Raw genomic sequence first — 20,332 nt, 5'->3', positions numbered from 1 at the left:
GCAATTACAAGGGCCTGCATCCATACAGTGCAGTACTGTCAATACTGTAAATAGTCTGAAAAGGTGGTACATGGGACCATAGAAACGGTGTCTGATAAAGAATGATGATGAAATATTACATCCATAGATAATGTAGTCTAATTGGTTCATGCTCCACGCTAATTGGTGACAATGAATCTCGTTATCTTGAAACTTTTATGATCTAAACATGGAATATTGTTTGTCTGTTTCCATACAACTATGCATTAAGAGTAATGCAACAGTTACAGTACTTATCATTTTGAGCAGTTGTATCAATTGATAGTTGGATAATTGTAATGAAATGAATAGACACTCATCTGAAATTTAATGTGTGAATTGCCTTTTGAAATAGTAGTACTTTGCTGTTAAGTTGTGTCATATTGAACAGGTGATTTTTGTTAAATGAACAAATTATCTTAGTTTTATGTGTATTGTATCCAAGCAATTGAAAAAAGTGTTAGAGTTTTGAAAAATGTGCATTTTGATCATTGGTTGTGAGTTTTGTGTCTATAGTTTTGAAAAATGACGTCAAGGTTCTGAAATTAGTGCCAAAGTGATTGTAAAAAACTGTAACTATGAGGTAACCTATAAAATGGGATATTTCTGTTATGTTCAATACTGTAAATTACAGTTTTATCAGTGGGGCAAGAGCGACATCTTTTGGTCGATTATTAGTCGTCTGTATAGACTTTGTCCTCTGATGTAAACTGCAACAGGTCATTAGATTTATGTGATTAAAAACTGGACACGTTAAGTGGTTATTCTAATGTGAATAAATAAAACTAAAGACAGACGTTATTTGGCCGTTAGCTGTTATTTCCGTTCAAGTTATCTCAGGTAGGAACAGAATGTTGGTACGTCCTATAACTGTGAACCATTCCGGGGTTATTTTCTGGTTGCACACGGTTTCCTTCCAAACAGCTGTTTTTTACCTCAGTGTTTTGAACAGCCGACTGTTGTTGTATGCACTGTCTGTGTTGACAATCTGAGATCTTATTGAACGTGAGTGTTTTTAATACCAGATACCTTTCAAAGAAACGTAATTTGATTGTCTGTGTTTATGTTTTTGTGCTAAAGCTGTGGCTAGCTAGCTGGCAAGTTTAAGTGCTCTCTGGTTAACGCAGCTGCTAACGTTAGAAGTGGAATGCTAGCTACATTAGCTAATTTAGCTAGGTTAGGTAGCAAAAATTATAAGCTTACCGTGTATTTTTTTGTGGACACAGTAGTATGAATTGTTGAACGCACTGTCCATTAGTTATTTTTTCACATGATTACTTTGATTATGCTTTCAATCTTACTTCAGATCGAGTTGATCGAGTCATTGTGCTGTCTGGTGGCTGTCAGTGAGTAACCATGGAGCCCGCCTGTCGCAAAGACAAGCCGAAGTTGAACTCTACTCCTACTCGCGGCGACAGGGCCAAGCAGAAATCTGCCCAGCAGGAAGAGAAACAACGACAGCGGGCAGAGGTAAAGTCACACAACATTGGCTTGCTTGGATGGCAGTATCTTTCAAACTAGCTAAATGACAAGAGTTGGCTAAAGTGGAAAAAGACTGACCAGTCTGTCAAACATGTCATTCGACAGTACTCAGTGGTGGCTGACTGGCTGCAATTCAATGGGTGGTCGAATTAGTTCAAACTGCTCAAGCTTCTGCAGAGAAGTCAAATGACGTGTTTCAGTGATAAGGATAATCTACAATAATTAGCCAGTTAGCCTACACACATATTTTCCCCCTGCTTTATGATGCTACTGCTAGTTGGCTGATCTTCATTGTTGTGTGTGTGTATTTTAGATCTACGCCCTGAATAAGGTGATGACAGAGCTGGAGCAGCAGCAGTTTGAGGCCTTTTGTAAGCAGATGCAGTCCCAGGGAGAGTGACTGGCGCACTGACAACCTCCCCACGGCCCCCACGGCCCCCCAGGACCATAAACCCTAACCTCCAGCAGCCCTGTCCCACAGTTCAACTACAGTCTCAACCAGTAAAACAATTGTATTTCTAACATATCATACAGACACGTTGAACTGTGAATAGTGCTGAGCGATTAGCCCGAAGTGTCTGTTATTTTATGGTTTTTAAACAACAAATTGACCTACTTGGGTTCAATTATTTGAATTCCATTTCGTTCTGTTTTTTTCTGTGAGCACAATGCGCACATTGCACAGTTTCTCTAGAGATAAATCAGATTCAGCTTGAACTGTGCGATTTAGTAGGGAATTGTAGTTTCCAACAGGCCAATATTCGACATAGTTTAGTGCATAAAACATGGTAAGTAACTACAATCACCATAATCCATTGCGCATCTACTTGTCAGGTCTTTCTTTTACACCTGCTACAGAAGAGGCAGAAGAATACACAATCATGAGGGGATATAGAGAGCAGCTTTTACTTCCCGAGGTATCTCTACCTGAAAATAAATTATCTAAGTGATTGATCGTTGGTATTCAGCGGTCATAAAAATATTTTATTAAAGTAAAGTGAATAAATGGTTAATAAGTGATAAGCAGTAATGAGCAGTCACTACCATCATGGGACTTTTATAAATTGTTTTATTCTGTGTTACAGCATTCAACCCAAATAATCAAAACCGAAATCCAAAACCGTGATTATTTTTTAAATAATCGAACCAAAACCGAACCGACCTCAAAAAGCACTAATCGCTTAGCACTAACTGTGAATGATTTAGCCGAGGGACATGTCCATCTTGGTCCTGTTATGTAGTGATCACCATAGAAATAAGAATAATGTGGATCACTGTTGCCTTTCCTGTCCTCATGCGCTGAAAATGTTGTGTTTTCTGGTATGTGTAATGTTGTCACTGCGCCAGTCAAAACACAGTTTTAGTGCATGGCGTGTAAGGACAATAACACGCAGACAGACTCAAACACTGGGGATATAGCCATTGGTTATCAGCATGCTCCATATGTTGTCATAAGTGGACATACGTTGCATTGTGAATGTAACAAGGAAAGACATCACCCATATTCTATATACAGAGAAGGCCCGTGTAATGAAGAGGTGTCCAGTTCCAGTCCCAGAGGGCCACATGAGATGGCCAGGCTTTTGTACCAGGCCAGCTCCAGTATCTGAATTCAACTATTCAAGTTGTCTTTAATGTAGACCACAATCATTTAAACCAGGTGTATTGCAGGGCTGGAACGAAAGCCTACACAGATTGCGCCCCTACAGGACTAGATATGCCCACCCATTGGTGTAATCTATTTATAAGTATGGATGTTATGGATCTGAGGTGCTACCACTGTTTTCAGTCCAAGCCAAAGCTAGACATCACCCTTCACCCCGTATTGCCTAAAACACACTTTGTTGTTTTAGAGTAGCCTATTGTTTGTGTACTACAATGACTGTACAGCACTCTGTATAAAACAGGCTAATATGTCGCTCTGATACAGTTCAGTCCATATTACTGCATCCTAGTTTTATCTGTCCACTTCCACACTGTTATTGTGACAATCTTAACTAGGCTTACCACCTTTATCGTTATGTTGGTTAGTGTTTGATACACTGTCATTCTGTTTTGTTCTGTTTTTAAAGCATGGTTTTAATAAACCTTGTGATTTTAAAATGTGCACTGGGTGTTTGATTCCAACCAATTTAACTTGATCCAGATGTAGGTCTCTAGATCTTGGGTTTATCTACACATAACTGTAACACTTGAAGACTCCTTAATGAGGTTGATAACAGACTTATTTGACTTGTCTAAGACTGAAACAATACCTGCCCCAAGAAGTGATCATAACAGGACTGCGATTGACAGCCAGAAACGTGTGTGTCATCACATCAAAAACACCCATCCCCTGTCTCTCCTCTCTCTTCCCATCCTGTCTCTCCTCTATCTCTCCTCTCCCCTGCTATAGATGTGCATGATCTCACTCCATACAGACAGCTGTCTCTGGGGTTGGTCAGACATGGGTGTCATGAGAATAATCTTTCTTTCTCTGTAGTGTCTGCCAGTGGAATCAGTTCTCATCCCTCTCTCTGTAACCTCTCATCTCCTCTATTGCCCTTCTTGATGACAGCTTTACAGAGCTCTATAAATGCCTCTCTTCTCCAATAATGACTCCATGTCACGCAAACACATACACGTAGAGACATAGATGCACGCATACATACCAAGGTGTTCCACAGACAGATTCTGTGCGAGCGTATTTATTTGTGTGTGTGACAGTGTTGACCCTGAAAGTCAACACTGGGAGAGATAAGATTGCAAAAACTCCCTTTACAATGGAAGTACATCTTATGGCAAATTAAGACTCGCAGTGATTGCCTTATATGATTTACCTACATGGATTTTCAGATGAAAATGTAATACAAGAACAGACTAGTGAAATCCTTGATTGATTGTTTTTATTTTATTTGGTCAATGCGGCTCTCATTTGCATTGTGAAGAACCTGATAAGTGAACCTGGTTAGTGTGGATTAGATACAGTTCTGATCAAAAGAATGCATACGTTACAATCCTAATCTGTGAGATGTTACAACCATTCTATTCATTGGTTACAACAACCTCTGTATGTATGATCAGTGATCACTCTGCAATGAGCCCTTACACACCACTTAACCTAGAAAATAAACCTAGCTGATGATAAGACCACCAGGACAAACTGAACCCTATAGTGTATCTGTCCATAGGTAGCAGTTAGACCCTCACTCACCCCATCTCATTTAGTAGTATATGTGTTAGTCATTTATAACTCATTCATAACTTTGTTTATAAAGCTACAGTGGGAGAATACTTAATCTGTATATTGTAATGGTTTCTACAGTGTTATTGAGCACTAAAGGTCCAAGCTTGCAGGTCTTGCTCGTGCCATACGTTTCTGAAGCAGCTATTGAGTGGATACTACTGCATCTTAGGCATGCATTTTTATTCACTGCTATGTAAGGATGGTGCACAGGGCATTACTGGTCCTCTCAACTCCTCCTTTCTCTTGTTCTCCTTCTTTTTCATATTGCTTTACTCCCGGTCTCAATTTCCCTCTCTCCTCCCCTCCCCTCTCTCCTAATCTCCCCTCCTCTCCATAACTGCCGCCGCCTTCGTCTCTCAGACCTCTACAATAACAGAGCTCCCAGTGACTCGGACTCCAAACCAGCCGTCCCAGTACTTGGTGTCCTGTCCTCCGTGTTCAAACGAGATAAGGCGCAGGCCAGGACCGTAGTCAGAGAAAGTGTGGTTCACCTGGAAATGAGAAAGATGAGAAATGGATGTGATGAGAAATATGAGAAATGGATGTGATGAGAAATATGAGAAGTGATCATATTATGCGATTTTGAGCTTTCCCACAATACCTGTTTCCAGGAGCAGTCATCACAATCTGGGTCCAGGGTGACAGATTCTGGTTTAAATTCCTGAAGAATTTCCTCATTCTCATCCAACAGACACACTGTCAACTGGTAGGTGCACCCACTGTCTGTCCTCCCACTGTACCTACACACACACACACACACATTTGGTGCCGGTGTTAGCTGAGCTGCAACGGCTGTCCTAAACGATATGTGCATGCCTGTGTGCTTTGTGTGTGTGACTCACCAGTCTTCCACAGTGACAGCTGGCTGGGCATCGAGGTCATCAGGAGCATAGCCCTCTGCCAGTAGGTCAACCACCTGCCTCTTCAGACACAGCCTAACACAGAAACAGAGACAACATAGACAGAGAGGGAGAGAGTTGTTCTCACACTCCCACACACAAACATCCACAGACACATACTTGCACACTCACAGTCACTATGTTGGTGGTAAAGATGAACCCTGTGACTGCATTCCCAACTTCTCATTTTCTACCTATCCCAAGTTTGCATTGGTCACACCCCACAATGGTTTTAAAAGCATTGATTGGTGTAAGGGAGTTTCCACCATATTTCCTACACTACTCCAATCCTTTTTTATCCATGAACGATTGCACACTTCAGAGAGGAGGATTGTGAATTGGACCGCATTCTATACACAGGCCTGACTTTGTGACCTTGTTCAGTTACTCACTCAAAGGAGGTACTGAAGTATTTGGTCACTCCATCGTCACCGAAACCGTGGCCACAGTCTCCCGGCATCTCTTCCACCTGCCATTGGCTCCCGCCATTCTCTGTCAGCTCCCAGAATTCCATCTGCTCTGGGAGGAAAGTGTTGAGTCACTCTCTGCCGACACCATCTCAACAGTCAAACGAGAGTCACTCCTCTGAAAGCACTTTGGAGAATGCCTATTGGAAATGTGCTTTCACCTATCCCTACAGACAGACAGACAGATGTGTTTTTATACCTTCCCCAGCTGGGTTCTTCAGTAGATTCCTGGCCATGACTGGAGTAGGTGGGGTGGCTGTGGAGGCAGTGTCTGCATGACCGGGAAATACACAATGCACATATTACATAACTACACACAAACACACACACACACACACACACACACACACACTACCGGTACTTTGTTTTTTTGTGTTTTGTGGATTGGGCAAGTGGTTTGATGATTTGATGTAGAGGGCAAAGAGGAGTGGGGATAGTAGGCAACCTTGTCTTGCGCTCCTTTCTAGGTTTATTTTCTTTGATAGTTGACCATTTACTTCCACTTTAGCATGAGATTTGGAGTATAGCGTTCAGATGATACTTTTTGATTCGTTGAAGCCACATTTTCCCATTGTGGCAAAGAGGAAGTTCCAGTTTACAGAGTCAAATGCTTTTTCCGCATTGAGGCTTACTAGAAAGGGGCTCTTCTTTTCTATGTCTATAGTATTCATGATATGGAGGGTTCTTCTTATATTATCTTGAGTTTGTCCATTTTGTATAAAGCCAGTTTGATTTAGGTTGACATGTAGAGGTTCTAGGTCTCTCAGCCGTATCATTTATCGTCAATATTGAAGACAAAGATTGGTCTAGACCAGGGATGGGCAACTGGCGGCCCCCCTTTTGTAGGCTTGCGGAGCAATTTTTTGTAACTCAGTTGGGGTCTCAACTTTCTGTTCAGAGTTAGAATAATAGAATACACAAGGTGTAATTTCGAAATTTGTTTGTGCATCAGCAGTTACTCAATTAGCCCATGTCAGCAAAATATTTGTAGATTGGTAAATTAGTCTAGCAGCCAGCTATCTAAACTTGTAATAAGCATGGTCGAATTACTGACCGGGGTGGGGCCCATTGATCATCAGTTATCATATTAAAAACTGCAAACATTTGCCTCCATCCTTTGGCAAAATGTGTAGCATTGCAGGAAATGTTTTATTGATTTCATGTTGAAATTAGTTGACAACTTAGCCAAATGTCAATCAAAACCTGACATTGAACTGATGTCTGTGCCTTGTGGGTTTTAGCAGATCCTTCTCCAGTGTCCAAATTTTGTCATCACTCATCTCAAGGCTCTCTTTCATAACCTGGAGTTCGATACGGAGTACATCCAGCACGGCAGGTTTGTAATTTATTGATGTCAGCAGTTTAGTTTCCACTGTTTTTATTTATATTTATTTATTTAACCTTTATTTAACTAGGCAAGTCAGTTAAGAACAAATTCTTACTTACAATGACGGCCTACACCGGCCAAACCCAGACGACGCTGGGCCAATTGTGCGCCGCCCTATGGGGTATTGTCTGGTGAAAAACATAGGTCCTCGGTATCTGTGGAGGAATCCCATTGTTCGCATCTCCTTTTGGTTGCCCAAAAACATGATCCTATGTCATGTTTTGGCATTCGCAGTGCTAGTAGTATTTGTCAATAAACCTCTCACGCCTTAAAGGTTATTTGTTTATTTAGATCCCCATTAGCTTTTTCAGAAGCAGTAGCTACTCTTCCTGGGATCCACAAAAAAACATAACAAGTAACAAAACACTGATCACTGTCAAGGACAGTCACACAAATTTTAAATACAACGATATACAGAAAATACAACAACAAAATTAAACAATAAATACAACTAAAACAATGTGTTTCTGTGTGTGCATGTGTTTGTTTGTCCCCAAACAGTCACCTCAAAGATGTAGTTTAATCCGTTTTTTAAAGGTAATTTTGATGTTTTCTTGAGTAATTGAAGATGAAATCATGGCTCTGTATAATACTGTGCTTTGCCGTGAATTAGTTTTGGACTTTGTGACCCTTGATTGCATGTCTTGTGGGAAATGTATGGATGTCTGAGCTGAATGTTATTTGATTATGCAGACAATCTGACATTTTCATCATAGTAATATTTCTCATAAAAACTAGAAGAGATGCAGTTAATCTCTCATCAGCCCTCAACCAGGAAAGACTGGCATGCATGTTGTTGATGTTAGTTCTGTATGTGTAGTTAATGGCAAGGCATGCTGCTCTGTTTTCTAGATCTTTCTTTGCTGCACTTGACCATATTACCAGACATTAATCAAGATGTGACAAGACCAGAACAACTAGTACAGTTGATTTGTGTCATAACGCAGAACATCTTTTTATAAGAGATACCCCTCCCTATCTTCACAACAACTTTGTCATTATGTGAGTCGTCCAGCTCTGTTGTTATCAGTGGCAGTCAGTGCCCTTTATGATGAGGGAGGACAATTTTTTTTTTTTTATGAGCATGGCCTTATTTCTATTACAGCATATTGGAGGACTGTCATTCATATTCCATTCACATAGCTCAAATGTAACATCGATAGGTTTAGGCTACTACGTGATACTCTCATTTTCCCTATAGTCATCATAAGGTTGTTACAACCTAGCCTAGGAATGAAAGTTTACAACGTAGCTGCACACAGGTTGAGAGAAAATGTTGAGGTGATCTAGGGTGTAATCATTATTCCAACAGTTGCAAACGAGAGTTTCTATTGGACAAATCCAGGTATGTTTATCCCTGTTTTATTTAGTTTGCTTCCGTTTAAGAAACGTTTTTCAGAGTCGGCAGAATTAATACACCCCTGATCACACGTAAACACAGTTCACTCACCTTTCCCTTCGTTTGTGGACTTCAATGCACAACACATCAGCAGTATGTGACCAGGCGAAAAAACATTTTCAAGCCAAACCATATCCTAACCGCTAAACACAGCCTACATTGTTGTCACCATATTATCTAAAGTAACGTCCTAGTCAACATAACTAATATAACTAATGCTTTAGTAAACCCCCTACAATCATGCAGTAACGTTACAGTCATTAAGCTGTATAGCGGTTACACCGGCAGGCCCCGGTGAAAATAAATTAATAAAACCAAAAGCTCACCTTGACTTGGAAGAATTCCAGTGTTGTGTTGGATAGTCATAGCCAGCTAGCTAACATAGCATTCCTCTGTTTGAGCCGGGTGTTTTGAGTAGCCTAAACTACCTAGCTGCATTTGCTAGCTAAGTGAAACTGAAAAGAAATTACGAAATCTCTTGCTTAATTAATTTGTTCAAAACTGTTCCGCTATTGTCTTTCTCTCTCTTTGAGTCAACTACTCACCGCATTTTATGCACTTCAGTGCTAGCTAGCTGTAGCTTATGCTTTCAGTACTAGATTCATTCTCTGATCCTTTGATTGGGTGGACAACATGTCAGTTCATGCTGCAAGGGCTCTGATAGGTTGGAGGACGTCCTCTGGAAGTTGTCATAATTACTGAGTAAGTCTATGGAAGGGGGTGAGAACCAAGAACCTCCTAGGTTTTGTATTAAAGTCAATGTACCAAGAGGAGGACGGAAGCTAGCAGTCCTCCGGCTACACCATGGTGCTACCCTACAGAGTACTGTTGAGGCTAATGTAGACCTTCATTGCAAAACAGTGTGTTTTAATCAATGATTTGTTGACATGTGAATACAGTGGGGGGGAAAAGTATTTAGTCATCCACCAATTGTGCAAGTTCACCCACTTAAAAAGATGAGAGAGGCCTGTAATTTTCATCATAGGTACACGTCAACTATGACAGACAAAATGAGATTTTTTTTCTCCAGAAAATCACATTGTAGGATTTTTAATGAATTTATTTGCAAATTATGATGGAAAATAAGTATTTGGTCAACAACAAAAGTTTCTCAATACTTTGTTATATACCCTTTGTTGGCAATGACACAGGTCAAACGTTTTCTGTAAGTCTTCAGAAGGTTTTCACACACTGTTGTTGGTATTTTGGCCCATTCCTCCAAGCAGATCTCCTCTAGAGCAGTGATGTTTTGGGGCTGTCGCTGGGCAACACAGACTTTCAACTCCCTCCAAAGATTTTCTATGGGGTTGAGATCTGGAGACTGGCTAGGCCACTCCAGGACCTTGAAATGCTTCTTACGAAGCCACTCCTTCGTTGCCCGGGCGGTGTGTTTGGGATCATTGTCATGCTGAAAGACCCAGACACGTTTAATCTTCAATGCCCTTGCTGATGGAAGGAGGTTTTCACTCAAAATCTCACGATACATGGCCCCATTCATTCTTTCCTTTACACGGATCAGTCGTCCTGGTCCCTTTGCAGAAAAATAGCCCCAAAGCATGATGTTTCCACCCCCATGCTTCACAGTAGGTATGGTGTTCTTTGGATGCAACTCAGCATTCTTTGTCCTCCAAACACGACGAAGTTGAGTTTTTACCAAAAAGTTCTATTTTGGTTTCATCTGACCATATGACATTCTCCCAATCCTCTTCTGGATCATCCAAATGCACTCTAGCAAACTTCAGACGGGCCTGGACATGTACTGGCTTAAGCAGGGGGACACGTCTGGCACTGCAGGATTTGAGTCCCTGGCGGCGTAGTGTGTTACTGATGGTAGGCTTTGTTACTTTGGTCCCAGCTCTCTGCAGGTCATTCACTAGGTCCCCCCGTGTGGTTCTGGGATTTTTGCTCACCGTTCTTGTGATCATTTTGACCCCACGGGGTGAGATCTTGCGTGGAGCCCCAGTTCGAGGGAGATTATCAGTGGTCTTGTATGTCTTCCATTTCCTAATAATTGCTCCCACAGTTGATTTCTTCAAACCAAGCTGCTTACCTATTGCAGATTCAGTCTTCCCAGCCTGGTGCAGGTCTACAATTTTGTTTCTGGTGTCCTTTGACAGCTCTTTGGTCTTGGCCATAGTGGAGTTTGGAGTGTGACTGTTTGAGGTTGTGGACAGGTGTCTTTTATACTGATAACAAGTTCAAACAGGTGCCATTAATACAGGTAACGAGTGGAGGACAGAGGAGCTTCTTAAAGAAGAAGTTACAGGTCTGTGAGAGACAGAAATCTTGCTTGTTTGTAGGTGACCAAATACTTATTTTCCACCATAATTTGCAAATAAATTCATTAAAAATCCTACAATGTGATTTTCTGGAATTTCTTTTCTCAATTTGTCTGTCATAGTTGACGTGTACCTATGATGAAAATTACAGGCCTCTCTCATCTTTTTAAGTGGGAGAACTTGCACAATTGGTGGCTGACTAAATACTTTTTTCCCCCACTGTATATTTAGTACAGTTTTATCTAAAAAGGAGAACTTTTTAAGTGTTAAATGGTCCTTCCCTTCCTCCTCTGAGGAGCGTTCACTGGTGAATGAGTTTGGGGCGTGGTACTCTGTCTTCTCCTCTGCATCTCAATGGGCATCTGAGTCTTTACATACACTGTCACTGATACTCAGGGTGCGCCTCAGTAGTCCACTGGTTGTTATCGCTCATGAGTGAGCAGATCAGCATCGGGGTAAGGTAGTAGTTCTCTCTCTCTCTCTCTCTCTCTCTCACTCTCTCACTCTCTCACTCTCTCACTCTCACTCTCACTCTCACTCTCACCTCTACAGTGAATGTATGCCACTTCTTTGCAGATGCCCCTGGCACAGAACGAGCGGTTGCCTGGGTACCCATCACTGGGCAACTTTTATGTTGCGATCAGTTTGTGCATAGTCCTTTGAATAGAGGGCTTTGAGTTAGGCCCTGGCAGGTCTCACTGGACAGAGGTTCGCACAGGAAAACACTGTGCTGTCATTCTTCTACAAGTACGGTACACTGCACATTCTATGTAGTGAATAGATTGTGGGTGTATGGGGAAGGGAGTGGGAATCCAGGCTCTGTCGTAGCCGGCCGCGACCGGGAGACCCATGGGGTGACGCACAATTGGCCCAGCGTTGTCCAGGGTAGGGGAGGGAATGGCCGGCAGGGATGTTTGTAGAGCATGGCGTTTGCAACGCCAGGGTTGTGGGTTCGTTTCCCACGGGGAGCCAGTATGGGAAAAAAAAATATATATATATATATATATATATATATATATATATATATATATATATATATATATATAAAATGTATGCACTCACTAACTGTAAGTCGCTCTGGATAAGAGCGTCTGCTAAATGACAAAAAAAAAATAATAATAATAATAATTTAAAAAACCACTTTAGACTATTGAGGCGCACCCTGAGTATCAGTGACAGTGTATGTAAAGACTCAGATGCCATTGAGATGCAGAGCAGAAGACAGAGTACCACGCACCAAACTCATCCACCAGTGGAGACTCCTCAGAGGAGGACCATCCTCCTCAGTGAATTTTATAAAAATGGTAAAACATTTTTAGATAAAACTATAGTAAATATATTCACATGTCACCAAATAATTGATTAAAACACACTGTTTTGCAATGAAGGGGAGGGGGAGGGGGGGATAATGCAAATAGTCTGGGTAGCCATTTGATTAGATGTTCAGGAGTCTTATGGTTTGGGGGTATGCTTCTTTGAAGAAGTGGACTTACTGTGATCAAGATGTGGTTGTCCCACTGGCTATCCTAAGTTGAATGCACCAATTTGTAAGTTGCTCTGGATAAGAGCGTCTGCTAAATGACTTAAATGTAAAATGTAAATGTGGGTAGAATCTGTTTAGAAGCCTCTTGGACCTAGACTTGGCACTCCGGTACTGCTTGCTGTGCGGTAGCAGAGAGAAGAGTCTATGACTAGGGTGGCTGGAGTCTTTGACAATTTTTAGGGCCTTCCTTTGACACCGCCTGGTATAGAGGTCCTGGATGGCAGGAAGCTTGGCCCCAGTGATGTACTGGGCCGAACGCACTACCCTCTGTAGTGCCTTGCGGTCGGAGGCCGAGCAGTTGCCATACCAGGCAGTGATGCAACCAGTCAGGACGCTCTCGATGGTGCAGCTGTAGAACCTTTTGAGGATCTGAGGACCCATGCCAAATCTTTTCAGTCTCCTTAGGAGGAATAGGTTTTGTCGTGCCCTCTTCACGACTGTCTTGGTGTGATTGGACCATGTTAGTTTGTTGGTGATGTGGATACCAAGGAACGTCAAACTCTTAACCTGCTCCACTACAGCCCCGTCGATGAGAATGGGGTCGTGCTCAGTCCTCTTCTTTTTCCTGTAGTCCACAATCATCTCCTTTGTCTTGATCACGTTAAGGGAAAGGTTGTTGTCCTGGCACCACATGGCCAGGTCTCTGACCTCCCTATAGGCTGTCTCATCGTTGTCGGTGATCAGGCCTACCACTGTTGTGTCATTGGAAAACTTAATGATGGTGTTGGAATCATGCCTGGCCATGCAGTCATGAGTGAACAGGGAGTACAGGAGGGGACTGAGCACGCACCCCTGAGGGGCCCGGGTGTTGAGGATCAGCGTGGTGGATGTGTTGTTACCTACCCTTACCACCTGGGGGCGACCCTTCAGGAAGTCCAGGATCCAGTTGCATAGGGAGGTGTTTAGTCCCAGGGTCCTTAGCTTAGTGATGAGCTTTGAGGGCACTATGCTGTTGAACGATGCGCTGTAGTCAATGAATAGCATTCTCATGTAGGGTGTTCCTTTTGTCCAGGTGTGAAAGGGCAGTGTGGAGCGCAATAGAGATTGCATTATCTGTGGATCTGTTGGGGCGGAATGCAAATTGGAGTGGGTCTAGGGTTTCTGGGATAATGGTGTTGATGTGAGCCGTGACCAGCCTTTCAAAGCACTTCATGGCTACAGACGTGAGTATACGTGCTTGTAGCTCGTCCACTTTATTATCAAGCAATTGTACATTGGCCAATAGTATCGATGGCAAAGGCAGATTAGCCACTCGTCGCCGGCTCCTTACCAGGCACCCCGATCTCCTTCCGCGATATCTCATTTTCTTTCTACTGCGAATGACGGGGATGAGGGCCCTGTCGGGTGTCTGGAGCAAATCCCTCTCGTCCGACTCATTAAATAAAAATTATTCGTCCAGTTCAAGGTGAGAATCACTGTTCTGATGTCCAGAAGCTCTTTTCGGTCATAAGAGACGGTAGTAGCAACATTATGTACAAAATAAGTTACAAACAATGTGAAAAAACAAACAAAATAGCACGGTTGGTTAAGAGTCCATAAAACAGCAGCCATCCCCTCCAGCGCCATTCTTCTACACCCTAGATCAGCTAGATGCAGGCAAGAGTGTGCAAGGCGGTATTGAATGTGTCGCTGTCCATGTGCCACTGTCTGTCACCTCAATATTTTCTCTCGACCTGTGTGCAGCTATGTTGTAAACTTTAATTCATAGGCTAGATTGTGGTTCTAATCCCCGAGCCGGCTAGGTGAAAAATCTGTCGATGTGCCCTTAAGCAAGGCACTTAACCCTAATTGCTCATGTAAGTCGCTCTGGATAAGAGCGTCTGATAAATGACTTAAAGACATGCCATCAGGGGTCTTATCACAGTCCCCAAGTCCAAAACTAATTCACGGCAACGCACAGTATTATACAGAGCCATGATTGCATCTTCAATTACTTCAATCACTCAAGTAAACATCAAGGCCATAAAAAGATTATACTATACGCTGGCCTCCTATACTATCTTTCTCTATGGCCTCTATCTTATATCCTTAGTTTTATATCCCCATCTAGATCAGGAAAAATTAAGAGTATTTCTTAATTTCTAAGTCATACTTCCGGGTCCTGTCCCCTAATCTTTTGAATGGGTTTGACGATTATATCATCAAATTCATTAAAACACGTTAATTTAAGATATATATATATACAATTATATTCCTGTTTGTAATTTACTATTACGTGTTTGCGCTGAAGACCATTGTGATACTACATTGAATACCACTCAAAAGCCTCCAAAGGCTAGTTCCAGGAAAACGACATGTCATGTCATTTCCTCATCTCTCTCTCTCATCTGCACTGGTCTGAAAACACAGGCAAACTGACGTCAAGCATTTATTTTTATCTGTACAGTTCTCACACTAATGGAGCTGAAGAACAGGAGAGCAGCACACCGCTTAGACCAGGGATCATTAACTAAATTAGATTCAGCCGCAGGCCGACTTTTTCTTCAGCGGATGATAGTGGGTCAGGATCATAATTACAAATAATTTGTAGACTGCAAATTGACCGCAAGAAGCCCAAACAGGTATAATGTTTGACTAAAACATAATCATTTCAAATCTTGCTTACGTTTGTATACGATAACGTGTCTCTATTATGCGTGGGAATACTTGGGGACAGATTTCTTAAATAAAAATCACTTGGAGTTGATTTCCTGATGTTTTTACAGTCTTTTATGTCCAACAATGAAAATTCCACACAAAATAAGCAATTGATGCCGTGTGACACCCTCAGCCCTGCTTTGAGTGTTTAGGAAAAGTGCTTTATAAATCCCAATCCAGCATTATCAGTGCTCCATTCCGATGAATCAAAATGGTCAGGTCCATTGCATCCAGTCAGCCCCAGAAAGGATGACTTAATACCCTGTCTGCTGACTGAATCCAATTAATAACCCAAATAGCACTGTAACAGTAATCCAAATGCAATCTATACGTACAGTATATACACCGGATGAATTTACACAAGATATACTAAGAATTATATGTACAGCAGTAGATATATTAGAGTGAGTTATGTCAAGAATCAATTATATAAATTAATATGCGGATTGTATAAACAGTGTAACTAAAATGTATTCAATTAGCAGAAATATTATAACCAAAATGATTGTGTCAAAAACTAAAGATAACATACTACGTTATCCATAATGCACTTTAGTGTTTTAAAGCTATACCCCTACTTTACCAACAATGGGACCCTGCATTGAAATGGAGGGTAGTGAAGATGGAAGACTGAATAGATTTTCATTTGGTCAGAAATCGTTCACCTTTTATGGTACACTTCCTCCAAATGAGAACCAACCATGATACAGAACGTCAGGGCAGATCGGTAGCCAGAGATCACCTCAGGCCAAAAGAGTAATTTAACCAAACTGGCAAAAAAACACAGGTCTATGAGCAAACTAAACATTTTCTTTTAGAGGAATAAGAATAACAGTGTGCAGGAATTTGACCTCACAGTGTCTATGTAATGCTGTCTTGCTTTTTGTTAATCACAGGTACAAGCAGAAACTGCTGACTCATCTACTGTACTGAGAAAGGACACCCAGTCTCAGATACAAACAGACATCATTTATCAGTATTCTCTATGATAGCACAATCTGCCTCGTTGAAAAACACAACCGAAGAGACTGTACCTTTTAATACCCAGGCAGAAAACGAAAGAGCAGTCTTCCACCTCTCTCTCTTACGCTATTCTCTGGCTGGCTGGCTCGCTCTCTTGCTCTCTCTCTGTTCAGCTGCTGCGTCTGGTCTCTCTGACACTCACGCTCCACTGCATGGTAACACCCCCTTCCTGTGTGGGTTATATAGAAAACACACACACTGCTCCTAGCGACTGTTATTCAGAATACACACACAAATCGTAGAGAGAGAGAGAGAGAGAGAGAGAGAGAGAGAGAGAGAGAGAGAGAGAGAAGAGAGGGAAAAAAAAAAAAAAAAAGAGAGAGAGAGAGAGAAAAAAAAAAAAAAAAAGAGAGAGAGAGAGAAGAGAGAGAGAGAGAGAGAGAGAGAGAGAGAGAGAGAGAGAGAGAGATCAGCAGAACACTGATCACACTCAGCACAAATGTTGGTCAGTGGACACAGACAGTCAGCTTCTCCCTCTGCCCCTACTACACACACACATATACACATACTGAATGTGAGGAATAAATACACAATGAGCAATGATAGCTTGGCTATATACGTGGGGTATCAATACTGAGTCAATGTGCAGGGGTACAAGGAAATTGAGGTAGATAAATGTACATATAAGTAGGGGTAAAGTGACTAGGCAACAGGATAGATAATAGACAGTAGCAGCAACGTATGTGATGAGTGTGGAAGTGTGTGTGTTGCGAATGTGTGCCTATGTGTACGTGTTGTGTGTGTGTGTGGGTCGAGTCCAGTCCAGTGTGTGTGCATATAGTCAAAAAGTGTCAATGCAGATAGTCCGGGTAGCTATTTGGTTAATAGCTATCCGACTGCAAGGCGCTACAGAGAGTAGCGCGTACGGCCCAGTACATCACTGGGGTCAAACTCTCTGCCTTCCAGGACCTCTATACCAGGTGGTGTCAGAGGAATGCCCTAAAAAGTGTCAAAGACTCCAGCCACCTAAGTCACAGACACGTAGGTGTTCCTTTTGTCCAGGTGTGAAAGGGCAGTGTGGAGTGCAATAGAGATTGCATTATCTGTGGATCTGTTGGGGCGGAATGCAAATTGGAGTGGGTCTAGGGTTTCTGGGATAATGGTGTTGATGTGAGCCATGACCAGCCTTTCAAAGCACTTCATGGCTACAGACGTGAGTATACGTGCTTGTAGCTCGTCCACTTTATTATCAAGCAATTGTACATTGGCCAATAGTATCGATGGCAAAGGCAGATTAGCCACTCGTCGCCGGCTCCTTACCAGGCACCCCGATCTCCTTCCGCGATATCTCCTTTTCTTTCTACTGCGAATGACGGGGATGAGGGCCCTGTCGGGTGTCTGGAGCAAATCCCTCTCGTCCGACTCATTAAATAAAAATGATAAGTCCAGTTCAAGGTGAGAATCGCTGTTCTGATGTCCAGAAGCTCTTTTCGGTCATAAGAGACGGTAGCAGCAACATTATGTACAAAATAAGTTACAAACAATGTGAAAAAACAAACAAAATAGCACGGTTGGTTAAGAGTCCATAAAACAGCAGACATCCCCTCCAGCGCCATTCTTCTACACCCTAGATCAGCTAGATGCAGGCAAGAGTGTGCAAGGCGGTATTGAATGTGTCGCTGTCCATGTGCCACTGTCTGTCACCTCAATATTTTCTCTCGACCTGTGTGCATCTACGTTGTAAACTTTCATTCATAGGCTTGATTGTAACAACCTCATGATGGGTATAAGGAAAATGTTAGTATCACGTAGTAGCCTAAACGTAGTGATGTTACATTTGAACTGGGTGAATGGAATATGAATGACAGTCATCCAATATACTGTAATAGAAATAAGGCCATGCTCATAAAAATTGTTTTTGTCCTCATCATAAACGGCACTGACCGCCACTGATAACAACATAGCTGGACGACTCGCATAATAACAGATTAGTGCAGCAAAGAAAGATCTAGAAAACAGAGCAGCATGCCAGTCTTTCCTGGTTGAAGAGAGATTAATTGCATCTCTTGTAGTTTTTATGAGAAATATTACTATGATGAAAATGTCAGATTGTCTGCAATCTCAGACACCCATACATTTCCCACAAGCCATGCCATCAGGGGTCTTATCACAGTCTCCAAAACTAATTCACGGCAACGCACAGTATTATACAGAGCCATGATTGCATCTTCAATTACTTCAATCACTCAAGTAAACATCAAGGCCATAAAAAGATTATACTATACGCTGGCCTCTATCTTATATCCTTAGTTTTATATCCCCATCTAGATCAGGAAAAATTAGGAGTATCTCAATACGGTGTGCAAGTCATGTTGTCCTAAGTCATACTTCCGGAGAACTCATCTATGACTTGGGTGGCTGGAGCCTTTGCAATTTTTAGGGCATTCCTCTGACACCGCCTGGTATAGAGGTCCTGGAAGGCAGAGAGTTTGACCCCAGTGATGTACTGGGCCGTACGCACTACTCTCTGTAGCGCCTTGCAGTCGGGTAGCTATTAACCAAATAGCTACCCGGACTATCTGCATTGACACTTTTTGACTATATGCACACACACTGGACTCCATTCCAAGCGGTGAGGCAGCCAGTCAAGATGCTCTCAATGGTGCAGCTGTAGAAACTTTTGAGGATCTGAGGACCCATGCGAAATCTTTCCAACCTCCTGAGGGGGAAGAGGCGTTGTCGTACCCTCTTCACGACTGTGTTGGTGTGTTTAGACCATCATAGGTCCTTAGCGATGTGGACACAGAGGAACTTGAAGTTCTCGACCCGCTCCACTACAGCCCCGTCGATGTGAATGGGGACGTGTTCAGCCCTCAGTTTCCTGTAGTCCACGTTAAGCTCCTTTGTCATGCCCACGTTGAGGGAGAGGTTGTTATCCTGGCACCACACTGCCAGGTCTTTGACCTCATCCCTATAGGCGGAATCATCATCATTGGTGATCAGGCCCACCACCGTCGTGTCATCGGCAAACGTGATAATGGTTTTGGAGTTGTGCACGGCCAGTTGCAGAGGGAGGTGTTCAGTCCCAGGGACCTTAGCTTGGTGATGAGCTTGGAGGTCAATATGGTGTTGAACACTGAGCTGTAGTCTATGAACAGCATTCTAACATAGGTGTTCCTTTTCTCCAGGTAGTAAAGGGCAGTGTGGAGTGCAGTAGAGATTGTGTCATCTGTGGGTCTGTTGGGGCGGTATGCAAATTGGAGTGGGTTCAGGGTTTCTGTGATGATGGTGTTGATATGAGCCATGATGTGAGTCAACTTCTTACCCCTCAGAACACTATCATCAAGGGCCAGGTGGTAGACACTGTAGACAACTTCAAATATTTGGGCACAATGATTGATAATTAATTGAACTCCAAGCGTAACACTGACATGTTGTGTAAGAAGGGTCAGCAATGCCTTTTTTGTGTCAGGAAACTGACAAAGTTCCAGGTAGACAGGACCTTGATGACTCTATTTTATATAAGTCGTACATAGAGTCTGTCTTAACATTCTCTTTGATTTGCTGGTACGGCAACCTTAGTGTCAAAGCTAAAAATGCACTAGCTAGAATAGTGAACGTGGGCAGTAAGATCACGGGAGTCCAGCAGGGCAAAAACCAAATGCACCCCTTGAGGTCCTGAGGACCGAGTTTGGGAAACACTGCCCTACACCATGAGTTCCAGGTCCTACCCTCTGGCTCTGGGTTTAGATTCCCCACTGTTAAGACTAACAGGTACAAGCACTCCTTCACACCTATGGCCATTGCCCTTTTGAATAGAGGGAAGAGAATGAGGTTTCCTAGGGATGATGATGATGGGTGGCAGGTAGCCTAGCGGTTAAGAGCGTTGGACCACTAACCAAAAGGTGGCTGGTTCAAATCCCTGAGCCGACTAGGTGAAAAACCTGTTGATGTGCCCTTGAGCAAGGCGCTTAACCATAATTGCTCCTGTATGTCGCTCTGGATAAGATTGTCTGCTAAATGACAAAAATG

At 42.5% G+C, this 20,332-nt stretch overlaps 2 protein-coding genes across 2 annotated transcripts; one reads left to right on the top strand and one right to left on the bottom strand.

Moving 5' to 3' along the window:
* The first annotated feature begins 914 nt into the window (after nt 1-914).
* LOC121577685 (small vasohibin binding protein) lies at nt 915-3,607 on the top strand. Its single transcript, XM_041891463.1, has 3 exons — nt 915-1,023; nt 1,325-1,488; nt 1,814-3,607. Exons 2-3 carry the CDS (start codon nt 1,375-1,377, stop codon nt 1,898-1,900), a joined length of 201 nt encoding a protein of 66 aa, XP_041747397.1. The 5' UTR covers nt 915-1,023; nt 1,325-1,374; the 3' UTR covers nt 1,901-3,607.
* Nucleotides 3,608-4,368: 761 nt separating this feature from the next.
* On the bottom strand, nt 4,369-16,505 carry fbxo2 (F-box protein 2). The gene is made up of 6 exons (XM_041891462.1): nt 16,372-16,505; nt 6,292-6,363; nt 6,018-6,144; nt 5,569-5,661; nt 5,328-5,466; nt 4,369-5,217 (listed from the first exon to the last, which is right to left on the bottom strand). Exons 2-6 carry the CDS (start codon nt 6,326-6,328, stop codon nt 5,083-5,085), a joined length of 531 nt encoding a protein of 176 aa, XP_041747396.1. The 5' UTR covers nt 6,329-6,363; nt 16,372-16,505; the 3' UTR covers nt 4,369-5,082.
* Between the last annotated feature and the right edge of the window lie 3,827 nt (nt 16,506-20,332).

Source organism: Coregonus clupeaformis, chromosome 12, assembly GCF_020615455.1.
Source record: "Coregonus clupeaformis isolate EN_2021a chromosome 12, ASM2061545v1, whole genome shotgun sequence".
NCBI classification, from domain to species: Eukaryota; Metazoa; Chordata; class Actinopteri; order Salmoniformes; family Salmonidae; genus Coregonus; species Coregonus clupeaformis.
Note: the sequence above shows the minus strand (reverse complement) of the source record. Positions and strands in the feature narration are given on the sequence as shown.